We start from the raw sequence: 14,420 nt of genomic DNA on the forward strand, positions 1-14,420 counted from the left end.
GTGTGTCAATTAAATCCTACAAATTTCATTCATTTCTAGTCCTACAAATGAAATGAATGTATGTAATTGTTATGGAAAAAGAAAACAGCAAGCTTAGTACCATGATGTAGTTATTCTTAGAATATAAATTAGCATTTACTGATTTGCATATTTAAAATCCAGACACCTATAAAACAACCTATAATAAACTCTCAAATATACACAAAAAAAGTTTTGGTGAGAACATTAAATTGGAATAAATCTACAGTGAAACACAATAAAGCATTTACCTCAGTCATCAGGATTAACCCTCGATTAAATACAACAAGAAGTCTGTCTTCATCAGATTCTAATAGTATTCTGAAGGCACTAGAAAAATATATAAAGTCCAGTTTGAGAACTCTGAATCAGAACAGAACACTTACATGGGGGAAAAAAAAAGAATAAGTAAACTGTCATTTTGGTTCTCTACTTTCTTACCTAGAAAAAAGACAGCTACATCTAGTCCTTAGTAATTTAATAAAAAGATAATATGTAAAAAGAAATCCTCAATGCAACCTGGGAGGGTGGACCCCAAACCTTCTGTTGGTGCTGAAAATGATCTACATAATAATCATCCATAAGTAGGTTCATTACTCTTATTAACAGACTTTCACTATTAGTACTGGAAACTGCTATTATATAGTACAGTCAGAAATTCTACTTCAGTGAGATGTTTTTCTTTCCTTTTTAAAAACAATAATCAGGAAAACTCCAAATTTTCTTTTGAAAATGAGCTTTTAAGTAGCAAATCTTGGGAAAACAATGTTTCAAAATTAATGCTAAAATTTTGAAAGTTTCTTTAAAGAGTCTTGGCAAAAGCAGTTAATTTGATCTTATGCACTAACAAAGATTCAAACTTTAAAGTTTTCTGAAGAAGATAACCTTATCTATTGTGGGTTGATTACCTTAAGATTCTACAGTATTCAAGAGAGTACTGCCAAAAAAATGTGTGTCTAATAAAAGACATCTGTCCCAAGTCTCAGATGCAATACACAGAAAAGAAGTTAATATAGACTTTATTTCTACAGTTAAAGGGAATTTTTAGCAGTTCCTTTATAGCTGTTCAGTAATTTCTGAGCTCTGAAATTAACTGTAAAGATGATGTTTTGTTATTTTGGCTAATTAAAGTTAAAAAAGATAGATCTGGGCTAAATAAAAGAAAAGTATCTTAACAGTGAAACTTATTCAGAGATGGAGTAAGCTATCTAGAGGCCTCTAGAACTGAACTGTCCAAGCGTAAGTTAGGATGAACTGCCAAGAGAGAAGGATTCAAGCTTTAGGTGGAAGATCATACATTAAGGTTCCTTCTAACCCTAATGATTCTGATAAAACACACAGAGACAATCCAAATCAAAATAAAAACTATTTAAAAGCAGCTAGCTAACTCTCAAAATACAAAGTCTGCCTAAGTGTCAAGAGGTTTAAATGCTTTCCCAATAACCTTAAAGAAGTGGTAAACTTTCACTTATCAACAATTTAAATTATTTCTCTTTAAGTGTCAAAATGATGTTCCCTTACTTTGAAAAACAAAACAAAAACATCAAAAAATATCTTTTTACCTTATTAAAGTAGTCCAGCAGGAGCGGCCATCTAAGCAACGTAAGTAACAACTTATGGTTGTTTTCTTAAACTGTTTAATATCTTCTAATTCTTCTTCTCTCATATCTGGCCTCTGAGCTATGAACAGTTGCATCAGGTTAAATAGTTCTTCTACTGCCTGAAAAGGGTAAAAAGCATAGTGATGACCTTTTAGCCCTATAACATTTTACAGTATCTGTTTCTCATTTGTAAGTGTTGTGCTCCTTTTGCTAGCTCTTAAAATTATACAAACTAACTTAAATTGCAGTGGCATTCATAAACAATTAAAAAATTAGCAATGGATTCTATTTTAAAAACTTAATATATTACTCACTGGAAGAAAATTATCTTAAAATAGAATTTCAAGATTAAAAACTACAAGTAAATACAGTTCAACTTTAGTCCTAAAACTATTTAAATTACTAGTTTTGCAATGTCAAATGTATGTTCCAGAGACGCAATGCCCATCTTTTGTCCCTTTTAAATGAGAAATTATTACTTTGTCACAAAGATTTCACACACCTCAATTACACCTGAATACTGTTTTTTAGAAACTCTTTGTGGCAATATTTAAAGTGACCTTTCCAGACTGACAGATGATCCAGTTCAAGTCACCTGATGATGAACCACTTTTGGTACTTAATATATTCACTTTCTTTATTATAGGCATTCTAACTTTCTTGACAAGAAATTAGGTTATTCTTTCTGGGTGAGAAAAACAATTCACTATATTGTGTCTAAAGGACAATTAAGGTCCTTTATTCCTTCAACAGGAAAAAAGTACAGCACCCAATTCAAGGATAACAATATTTAAAATACCATTTACTATAGTCATTTGATTGAGCTTTTAAGTAAATCTTGAAAAACTTCCTTCTTCTACACACCCATCACCTCCCATTTAGCAAAGAATTTCTCCTATTAGCAGTTTATGGCCTTTGAGTTGACAACAGCTTGAAAAAGGGTTCTGCACTCTGCTTCCAACCTCCTTCCCAGATTTATACCCTCTTGGTGTAAACTTGAGTTTACAACAAAGAGTAAGAAGCAATAATGGAAAGAAACATCCAAGAATGACAGCCTAACATGGAGAGAGGAAACTTTAATATAAAACCTATAGTCTGCAAAGAAAAAGGAATGACTTAGATGGTATATATTTGTATTCTGACAGGCCCACCTCTTAACCATTTCATGCACTTGAACGTAATGTGAACAAGTGAATGGGCTTCCCTGGTGGCTCAGATGATAACGAATCTGCCCCCAATGCAGGAGACCTGGGTTTGATCCCTGGATCGGGAAGATCCCCTGGAGAAGGGAATGGCAATCCACTCTAGTATTCTTGCCTGGAGAATTGTCCATGAGGTTGCAAAGAGCCAGACACAACTGAGCAACCCAGCAAGCAAACGTGAACAAAGAAACCAAAAAACAAAAAACCCCAGGGAACATTTTCAGCTAAGAAAATACTGTCTAGCTCACAGCTTAGCAAAGCATGGACATCTTGATAATAAATATCTAAACAGTAAATACTTACTTCCTTAAAACTATACCACAAAGCTGAATTTTCTGATTAGGTATATTTGAAAGACTCATTAACAAAACCACAAATTAACATAGATATGTTCCATTAGAGGGAAAATTTCAATCATCAAACTAAAAAAAATGATCTATACACATCAGTTTTTTCCCCACTTATCAATTTTATAACAACATTTTACAAATACAGTCAAGAAAACAAATACACCTTTAAGAACAGTTAATTAGACTATACTCCCATATTTTGTCACTACACCCCCCCAAGGGGAAAAACAGGCATTTCCAATTAATTTGAGGATACAGATACAAGAGTTATCATTTTACTCACTCCAGGGTATTGGCTGGCATGTGGTGTAAGATTCTTAAAGGCCCACTGAATGTTCTGGTGAGAAGCCAGTTGTCGTGTAAATGCAGGAGACTGCTCACAGCAGAGCCTCAGAATGCCATAGTAGGCAGGCAGCATCCCACGGTTAAAAAGCACCACATCCTGATCATCATGGTCAGCAAGGATGTAATTGAAGGCAATGTTCTTGGTTACCACTGGGTTCTGAACAATAAGGCGGATATTCTCTGGACAGTCAGCACACACATTGTACCAAAACGAAAGCAAAGCCTGTTTATTGTGATTTGTAGCTATTGCTGGCTCAGAAAGTTTAGGCTGGAAAAGGTTCCACAAATCCATGAAATATGTGGAAAACATCAGCTTCTCAGTTTTGGAAATTAAACAGTAAGTCATAAAGCTAAAATAGGGCACTAGCTTTGTAGTGCCATGAACAGCAGCATCAACATAAAGTTTGGCTCTTGAGAGCAAACCAAGGAGCACGTTGTAGACCTGGTGTAGGACTACTGTTGTGTCTGGACTGAGTGGAAGGTCACGGGTTGGGATGTGCAAAGACCTTGTTGACCGGAACATCTGGCGGAATGAATTGCTTGGTATAAGGGACACCAGAAGATAAGCTGCAGCTATAAAATGTAAAACAAAACTGTCAGATGTTTATAAGATATGAAATAGACTGAAGAGCAGTCATTAAACACAAAGCCACTCTTCCCTGTAAAAATCAAAATGAATAAAAATTAAAGAGACATGAACATCTCTTTTAATATCTTTCTGCTCTACCACTCGTACCAGAGAAAGATCCCAAGGAATGACAAAACCAGACACCTTCCATTCTGTCACTACTATTTTTAAGTGGTGACAACAACTGCAGTAACTACTAGAAAGTTTTAAACCTCTTTTGTTTAGCTTTCCCAAGATACAGAATTTTCCCATTTATTTTATCATTTTGTTTCTTCTCAGGGAATAACACAGTTTAACAGGAAGAACACAGTATTTGGGGCCAGAAGACCTATGCTGTCTGACAGGGTCAAATCTTTAATTTAAGGCCTTAGTTTTCTTCTTCCTTATCAATTACTACAAAATAGTATTATTTTGTAGATAACAGTAAACTTACATTATAAAAACAATGAGATTTATCTAAAAGAATTTTGTAGTATAAAGATTATATATACATATGCCAATTAGAGAACACCATCTTTGGAAAATCTTTAGAAGTCTTCCAGGCTAACCCTGCGTGCAAAGAAAAGAATCCCTTCCTTCAACATATCTGAAAAATGTTATTAAGCCTATGGTATAATTCTGAGAGGATGACTCATTAGTTGAGTCCATCTGTAAAAGTAGTGTGAGCTAGGTACTTTATAAATATTATCTCATTTAATCCGCACAATCATTCTGGACGTAAGTGATGATACACTGGAAAATTTGAATCTTGGAGAAGCAAAGATCAAGATCACACAGATAAAAAGAGGGGGGCCCAGATTTTGACCTTGAGAAATGATGATGATGATGACAATGATAATGGTAACAAAAACAAGAACTGCTAAAATTTATCAAATTCTTAAATTTAACAACACAGCTTTATGTACTTGGTATTACTTTTATTATCTCCACTTTTATTCAGACTTAAAATATTAAGACTACCCAATTTTACACAGTATGGCAGAAATGGAATTCAAACACTGATTGTCAGACTCATGAGTTTATCTTCTTACCAACATTCAATACAGAGCCTTCTCAAGGCATCTAATGGCTTAGCACAGCCCTTTTCAATACACCTACTAATTCTGTCTTCCACTATTCTACCTATAATTTGATAACTTCCTTTGTACTGCCAAAGCAAATGATGTTAGGGTTTCTAAATTAACTGTATACTCTTTTACAGATTTACTTCAAATTAGACTTTTGCACAACACTCCATTTTCTATATATTTATCAACTAACTATACACTGCTCTGGTTAGTCTGTTTCAGTTAGGCTCAATTTGGTATGTATTTCAAATATAAAAACTTGGCATGTAGGTGTCATCTTGAATAATTCTGTATAAAACTGCAATTGAGAAAAAAATTTTTGATTAAAGAAATTATTCAGTTTAAGTTAAATTTTTAACCCAATATTTTATTGTGAAAAAAAAAAATCTCAAATACCCTGAAAGGTTGAAAACACTCTACCAAAAAAATGACCCATGGACCCACCACATAAATTCTATAATTAACATTTTGTTTTGCTTTATCAGATACTTAACCATCTACTTATTTCTATAAAAGTTCCATGCTTTTAAATTAAAAGGTAAGTTCTGCTAGGGAGAAAAACACAACTTTTAAGTTATATCTATCTTTGAGAACAAACATGAAGGTCAATATGAAAGAACAGACCATCTTTCTAAAAACTGCCTTGCTAGAATTTAACTTAACAATTCCCAGTTCTAGAGAACTTATAATAAAACTTCCATTTCTACAAGGTAACTCGACTATTCTAGGGCATCTATCATGTCACCATTTTCCTTTTCTCTAAACACTTTAAACAGTTATTCTTTACAGTTTTGTAGGATTTAAAAGTATTTCTCTGTAGCTTTTCTTCTATACATGTTACCCTAATTCTTACTGAGTTATATTGACTCTATTTAAATATTTGGCTATGTTCAAACATTCAAAAGCATGCTTTCATATTTCTAGAGTCTTCAGTATTTTAATTTTTAAATGATGCATAACTATTTCCTATCTAAACATCTAGTTTTAATTTTTCACAATTATAACTAATGCTATTGGACATTCATATATTGGATGACTTACTTATACTAGAATCCTCGAAATGGTATTACGGAGGTGAAAAAGGGAAAAAAAAAATTTAAGGATCTTGGTACATACTGCTAAACTCCATTTTATAAGGATAATATTTACTTACAAAGTCACTGCGATGTATGAGATGCTTTCTTCAGCACTATTATGTATGTTAGGTGTACCAGCTAGGTAAAAAGCTTTTCCTTCCCGTTTTTTTGGGGGGGAGGAGGAAAGGAGGTTCAACATAGGTTTTTAATTGTTTTATGGTCCGGAGTCAGGACATAAACACCAACCAGCATATGTGTCCACTCTTACAAACATCCCATTACTGTGGTGTTGCCTAAACTGACAGGAAAAAAAGCCTACAGGCAGAGCACCACTGCCAATCCATGTGTACCCATGACTGACGCATGTTCTCCCACTTCTACTGTGACATCATTACTACAGCACACTTGCAGTGTTCCAACACTGGCACACTACTATCAACTCAATCCCACACTTTCGATTTTAATGGTTTTGTCCTAATGTTCTTCTGCTTCTAAGATCTCATTTAGGATACACCAGATTCAGATGTCATGTCTCCTTAACCTCTTGACTATGACACTTTGTCAGACTTTCTTCTGAAGACCACAGTAGTTTTGAGTAGTGGTCCAGTATTTTTGTAGAATGTCCCTCAAATGAGTTTATGTGATGTCTACTGTGAGTAGACTCAGGTTATAGGATTTGGGGAGGAAAACCACATTATGAAGTGCTCCTTGTATCACATTATACCAAGGGCACATGCTATCAGTATGACTTATCAGTGACACTTTTAACCTTAATTACCTGCCAGAGTTAATGTTTGTCAAGTTTTTTCACTTAAAAAGTTATTTTCTCTATCCCTAATACTCTGTTCTTTGAAAGCAAGACACTAAAGCTGATACTCAAAGGTTATGGAATTACACTCCACCTTTGGAGGGGAAAGATATACAAAAATGATTTGGAATTCTTCTGTATGGGGGATGTGCCTCATTTATTTGTTTATTCAATCATTCATTTCTTTAGCATGGACTCATGGACATTTATTTTATACTATGGATTACGATACAGTGCTATGTTAATTATTTTTCGACCCAAATTGTTCCAGGTTTGCAGACTGGGAGATCTTCAGGTTGGTTCTATGTCCCTTCAACATAGCCTCATCATTGTTTTTGGAGCGCTTCGTTACTTTCTGGTTCCACAAGATGCTCCAGACTCATCTTGTTTATTCCCTGCCCCAGTCCTATAATCAGCCATTTCTCCCAGGAACTGTGATTCATTTTACTAGAAATGTTATTCAAAAACATGGATCTGGGTATTCAATGTGCTTGCTGCTATCAGAGTGTCACTCATTGTTTGAGCTCTTAACAGAAAACTAGGAAATACAATTTTAATGACTAAATTGAATGATTAAAGAATTTTTAAGAATGAACCACTTGATTTTTATTTAATACTATCAAAATAAAACACTCTGTGTCTTTATGAGCAGTTTCCTATTATGTGAAATATCTATTTTTGCTATTTGTCCATCTATCTTCCAAGATCTTTGCTTATTCCCTTCTGGCCTGGATACAATAAAGAAAGTCATCATTTAACTCCCAGAACTTTAGAGAATATTTTCTCTCAGCTTGTACTTTTTTTATTGCTACTTTTACTCTTAGCCTTCTCAAGTTATTTTTAAGACAAGATTTTCTGATCCTTTACTCTCTTCACTAATTCTGATCATGCTTTTGTGGCTCTACCAAAAAAGGAAACAAATGATGATAGTGGTGGTGATGTCACCCAAGAGAAGACAGTTTCCTATACTTAAAAAAAAAAAAATTACAGATATTTGTAAAATACTGTCATAGGTTTTCAAATACTAATAAAACTCTGGCCTTTAAAACAGTATCTCAAAAATAAATAAACTGTATCTCTAAGAGTCTTTTTGCATTATATACAATGAGCATACTGTAATCACCTTAAAAACAAAACTTGGAACAACAAATGGTTTGTTAAATTCTGAATATTTGACTTACAAGTCCTGACTCTAGGATAATTGTGAGCCAAAAGAAACCGCTCAACCCAGTTTTCCATATTCTGTAGAACCCAGCTGTGTGCCAGTTTGTTTCGGGGTGTCTGCACTGCCAACCAATCCAGACACTGAGAAGGATTGTATTCAATCACCTACAAGTAAAATGACAAGAACAGAATATAAGTCTAAGTGAATGAGCAGTTAGTCTTTCAAACTTACTTTTGGTATATACATTAGACACTTTAAAGCTAAAACAGTTTCCTGAAAACTAGAACCTGAAAGAAGTTTCACACTCATGTTTTTTTCTCCCATTTTTAAAGCAATTCATTTTTATTAACAGGAATATGTTCAAAGAGTATTTCTCAATAGTTTACAAAATCAAATTATATTAACCAAGGATTCTAGCAAAGGACCAATAAGAGAAACCCAATGACTTTTAGGTCTTAAGTTTACAAACTTATTTAGAAGTGTTTTCAGGGCTTTCTTGGTGGTACAGTGGATGGGAGTCCGCCTGACAGTGCAGATGACGTGGGTTCAATCCCTGGTCCAGGAAGATCACACATGCCACAGAGCAACTAAGCCTTTGCAGCACAACTATGACACTTTGTGCTCTAGAGCCTGGGAGCTGCGACTGCTGAGCTCACATGTTGCAACTGCCAAAGTCCAGATGTTCTAGAGCCTATGCTCAGCAACAAGAGAAGGCACCGCAATGAGAAGCCCTCACACCACAACTAGAGAAAAGCCTGTGCAGCAATAAGAACCCAGCATGGACAAAAATAAATAAACTTAAAATTTTTTAAAGTATACATTAAAGTGCTTTAATTCCCTGAAGTTTCCATCTTTACTTTTCTTATTGTTTGACCAATCTGCTACTGCAATTGAGAATGAAAACTAGCTCAGTATACTGCTGGAAAGATTTTTTTCCTGGAAATAGGAAATCTAAGAATCTAGAGCAAAGGTTGGAAAATTATGGATCGCAGGACAAATTCTGTGGTTTGCTTGTTTTTGAGTTTGTATTGGAACATAGCCATGCCCACTCATTTATATTTTGTCTATGGCTGATTTTATGGTAAAACAGCAGTTGAGTGGTTGACAGAGACCATATGGCCCACAAAACCTAAAATATTTACTATCTGGCCTATCAAGAGAAAAAGTCCACCTAGCCCCTGGCCCAGCGAGTGGGCATTTCCAACACTCAGTAAGAAACTCTGTAACCTCAGCAGTAGTTCTGGAAGAAAGGTAGTGGTTGGTGCGTCCTCTGTATTTTCTATCAACTACTAAAACCAGCTAGTTTTTATTTCTAGGGCTTCTACCACTTCATGGAATCTTTTGAGAGTAGGGGAATGAGAACCTCATATGGACTAAAGGTTGTTTATGATTCTACAAGAAAGTCTTTAAACATCTGAGACACTAACTAGCCAGGAACTCTTCTTCCTCTAGATCTTCTGTCTAAAGCATCTTTTCTTCTCTTGACCTGTGACTTACTTAAACCATTTTGAGTTACCCAAGCAAGAAGAAACTAGTACTGAAAATGGGAGTGATTATGTTAGAAAAATAAATACTAGAACATCTACAAGACTTACCTCCCATATCCTCTGCAGAATGTAAGATGCAAAGGGAGGCATTCCTGGAGGTCCACCGGCAAACTCCATTAGCATAGTCAATAATTTAAAGAAAGGATTGGCTGCCTATAAGACACATACATGAATGCATATTTAGAGATGGTGAATCAGTTACTTTCGCTAGAAAACAAATGTAACTCCTCTACAGATCACATTTAAATCTGATGTATTAGGTTAGAGAGATTAGTACTCATACATATGAACCTGAACTATCATAAGGCAGCAGGATGAGCTCAGGATACAGTGCCAATTGCGTGGGAGCCACATGTAACAGAAAACGTAGTTTTCTGGATGTCAATTTAGGGGGAAAAAAAAAAACTCTAGTTAATGAGACAATCATGTTTATAGAAAAATTTAGATCAAAGGTTTCCTGTAGCAAGTTTTGCTCACTGAGGTAGAATTCCTATTAATATTTGAAATGTATTCTCAAAGTAGCTATAACATTTACATTTTGAAAAAAATACATACTTATCCACCTAAGCAGAATTTTAGTTTAGTTCACTTTCTTCCAAGGTACAATATGATATATGCTTCAAACCAAACAACTTTAAAGCTTAGTACCTAGGTGACACACTGATATGTTAGAATTATATGTTAATTTAACTGGGAAAATGATATTTGTGATAATACATGAAGAGGTAATTCAATTTATTCAAGTTATATAGTTTAAAATAGGTTACTATATTATGGGGGAAGCCTTGATAGACTTTTCCTCAAGAACAGTTAGAAAGGTTCATCTGGAAGCATGGTCAGTGCTCACAGTAATTTGAAAAACATGAATTAACAAATGTCTACATACCTCAGGAGTCAGTTTTGCTATTGATGTGAAAAGCATAGATACAATCTAAAAAAAAAAAAGGGGGGGGGGGATTTCAGAATATTCTTCCAAAAATTACCAAAAAAATTTGACTGTTTCTCAGTACTTACATGTTCTGCAAGTCGATTATTGTATCGACAAAGGCTGAAAATCAGATTACAAGTCTGTCTTATATTGATGCCATCGCGAATATGTTGAAACAAGAAGGGAAATCCCTGTCAAAAGCAAAAGTTGTTCATTTAAGAATTGTTTTGTTATTCTAGGGATTATCAACTGGTCTAAATATTAAGAAGGTATTACCTTTCCTCCTGTTAATGCCGCCATGTCAGTCTGTGACAATGTCAAATGCCTGAAAGAAAACATTAGTGGAAATAAGTTTTTCTTTCCTCTTTACTAATTCAGAGCCATTTGAGTCATGATACATAACAACATTGTTGATCCAGTTACAAGGATACCACGACACCATCATAAAATGACTTTTGAACTTCCTGCTAGCTAGACTTGTTCATTAGACACCTTTTGGACAATTTTTCAAAATTCGAAGATTTATATATAGAAGTCCAAATCTATTTTATTTCTATTTAATTAACTCAGTATGTTCGTGCACTAGGATGGATTTAATTTAGAGAGCTTTTCTGACATGAGGATCTTTAAAACAAAGCAAACTTTGAAGAAATAACGAATTTCACTTTCAAGTTTAAAATTACTGTATATTTCCTCAACTTAGTAAATAAAATTTCAAACACATACAAAAATAGTGTAAGCATCCCAACAGTCAAATTAGCAACTCATGGTCAGTGTTGTTTTATTTGTACCTCCTACTTAATCAATTTGAACTATTCTGAAACAACTCAGATATTGTTATCACTGAGCCCATAAATCAATATATATCTCAAACATAAACTTCAAAAATGTAACACTACTATTATTCACACCTAAATTAAAATTCCTTATTATCACACAAGATCCAGTCAATGTACAATTTCCTCAAGTTTCTAAAAAAAAAGTTATAATCTGTTTGAATCAGGATACAAATAAAGTCCTCTGTTGCCATTGGTTGAAATGTCTTTTAAATCTCTTTTAAACAACTGGTTTCCCCTCCGATTTTGTCTTTATCTTGTAATTTAATCTGCTGAAGAGTAGGTGATTTGTCGTGCAGAATTTCCCACATTTCCATCTTACTGATTATATCCTCACTGTGTTGTTTTAACATATTCCTCTGTCCCCATACTTCCTGTAAACTGGTAGTTAAACCCAGAAACTTGATCAGATCTAGGTTTGACTTTTTAATTAAGAATACCTTGTAAGCAGTGGTATGAACTTTCATCACGAGGCACAATGAAAAGTTGTCCCTCTTTTTCTAATGTTCTCAGCCCACAATGATCATTTCCTAGATCCATTATTTCATTTGGGATGCAAAATACTAGTATCCCAATTCCAGCACTACCTGGTCATTTATTAGCTCAAATACCTCTATGACGACGAGCATGTCTCATTTACAATCTAGTTGCCATGAAGTATAATTCTTGCAGGTAAGATAAACACTTGATACTGTTCCTTTATTAATATGCTTTCAAAATTATCATTTGGTTTCTTAATATACTCCAAAGGTTGGCAATAATTTTTAAAATTTTGCTTTTAGTTATCATTATGAACTCATGGATGTAAACATCCGTGACATGTTTTAGTCCACTTGCAGTTTACTTCTTGTTATTATTGCTGTTCAAGTTGTCCAGTCTGTGACCAGTAGATACTTGAAGTTGACTCTTGAGACCTTTTAACACGACCCCAGCAGTCTTTGATAGCCTCCCTGCTTTCCAAAATGACAAAATGTTCAAGGCTTCCCATTCATTTCTTGCCCCAAACCTGGAACTGGCCATTTTCCTAAGGAACCTTGATTTTTTTTTCAGTGGTAAATGATATCTAGATGCCAGTGGCACTCATTGATTTTGGGTTGGACAGAGTTTCTAGACGTTTTCAGAAAATGGAGATACATAATACATTTTTTGTTTGCTTAAGACAAAATATACCATGAACTCTACTGATATTGCCAAATTCAAATTTAGTGTTAAAGAAATAAACATTCTACAATTTTATATTGATATTTCTCCTCTTTTCTTTTTCTGAAAATCTTGGTTTCTAATGATGTTAACAATTATCTATTTACTTTATTCTATAACATAGTTTCAGAATAATAATTCTAATTATATTAATACTAACAATATAATTAGCAAAACACTTTAAGACAATTTTACAATTTTTCTTTCTCTTTCAAGTACATACCACTAAAAATTACAGTTAAATCAATGTGTTCTAAAGTCACTTTAATTCTTCTCCAATGTTTATGTCACCAACTCAATATACAGTTAGTCTCATTTATTTCAGTCTGCTTTTGATTTTTAGGGACTGCATTTTATTAAGTTTGTAATTATATAAAACATTCACATGATTCCAAAAATAAATCTAAAAACAAAACAATGTACTACATTCAAAGAAGTCAAACTTCCATTCCTGTCCCCTCCAGTCTGTTTTCTCCTCCCCCCAACCACTGGAAACTTGTTTTTAAAGTTTATTTTAAAAAATTTACTCTTCAATTAAAAAAAAAAACCCTCAATTCTTGTCATTTTGCAGTGCTTATGCTCTATACGGAGATGCAAACAATGAATGAGTGAACACCAAATCATTGCTTATAGGGAAAACACACAGTTTGTTCCTGTCAACCTCGGGGTCACAACATTTTCATTGATAAATCAATATGTTACCTTGTTTCGTATGTGTGCTTCTGTTTCAAGACACCTGATTTAATGTTGACCATTAGCACATTCTTGAACTTTGGAACAAACTAGATAGCACTTGGCACTATGCTTAGGACCATTTTTAAACAGCCAAATGACCAAATAAAGAGCATAAATGTGAAAAATGTGGCACATACTGTAAAAAAGTTTGTTTACAATATGAGAACTGAAACAAGAAGGCATAGTGTCACAACATCTGACCTCAGCTGGGGAAGTGTGTTGTCACATCAACTCCAAATTTTTGGTACATTCTGTAATCCACAAATGAATATAAAACTTCACAAGTATTGATTTGGGGATTACAAATAAATTTTAGTTAAGTAGGCAAATTTGCAAATTGGAGATCCATGTATAATGAGGCTTGGTTGTGTGTGCACACACGCACAAATGAATGCGCATGCATGCGCCTGCGCGCGCGCGTGCACACACACACACACACACACACACACACACTCTCTCTCTCTCTTTCTCTCTCTCTCTCTCTCTCTCTCTCACTCATTTTCTCTCTCAGCCTTCCCTGTCTTAAACAGTAGCATACTATAGGGAATTTTTTGGCAGTCCAATGGTTAGGACTCGGGGATCCTGCAAGCCAAACCATGCGGCCCAAAATTAAAAAAAATAGTATTCTATATATACTTTTGTCCACCTTCATTTTTTTCACCTTAGTAATATCTATCTTGAAGATCTCTTCATGGTAATATACAGATTCCATATTCTTCTTTTTTCTGCAATGGAGTACTCTTATAGAGGGGATGCTGTTTCTTCAACTAGTCCCATCTTTGTGGACATTTTCAGTCTTTTGCTGTTTATAAACACTGCTTCAATAAATATACATCTTTCTGTATTTTGGGAACAGAATCCCAGAAGTGGGGTTGCTAGGTTAAAAGATGAATGCACATATAATTTTGCTAGAT

The 14,420-nt window shown here is 34.3% G+C and overlaps 1 protein-coding gene across 1 annotated transcript in view; it reads right to left on the minus strand.

The window, feature by feature from the left end:
• Positions 1-14,420, minus strand: part of USP34 (ubiquitin specific peptidase 34) — a 173,595-nt gene that overhangs the window by 18,341 nt on the left and 140,834 nt on the right. The window contains 8 exon segments of the mRNA XM_052649828.1: positions 270-348; positions 1,581-1,738; positions 3,455-4,089; positions 8,277-8,424; positions 9,856-9,960; positions 10,694-10,738; positions 10,822-10,926; positions 11,012-11,060. Of these exon segments, the coding sequence (XP_052505788.1) occupies positions 270-348; positions 1,581-1,738; positions 3,455-4,089; positions 8,277-8,424; positions 9,856-9,960; positions 10,694-10,738; positions 10,822-10,926; positions 11,012-11,060 (1,324 nt within the window).

This window comes from Budorcas taxicolor, chromosome 11, assembly GCF_023091745.1.
Source record: "Budorcas taxicolor isolate Tak-1 chromosome 11, Takin1.1, whole genome shotgun sequence".
NCBI lineage: Eukaryota > Metazoa > Chordata > Mammalia > Artiodactyla > Bovidae > Budorcas > Budorcas taxicolor.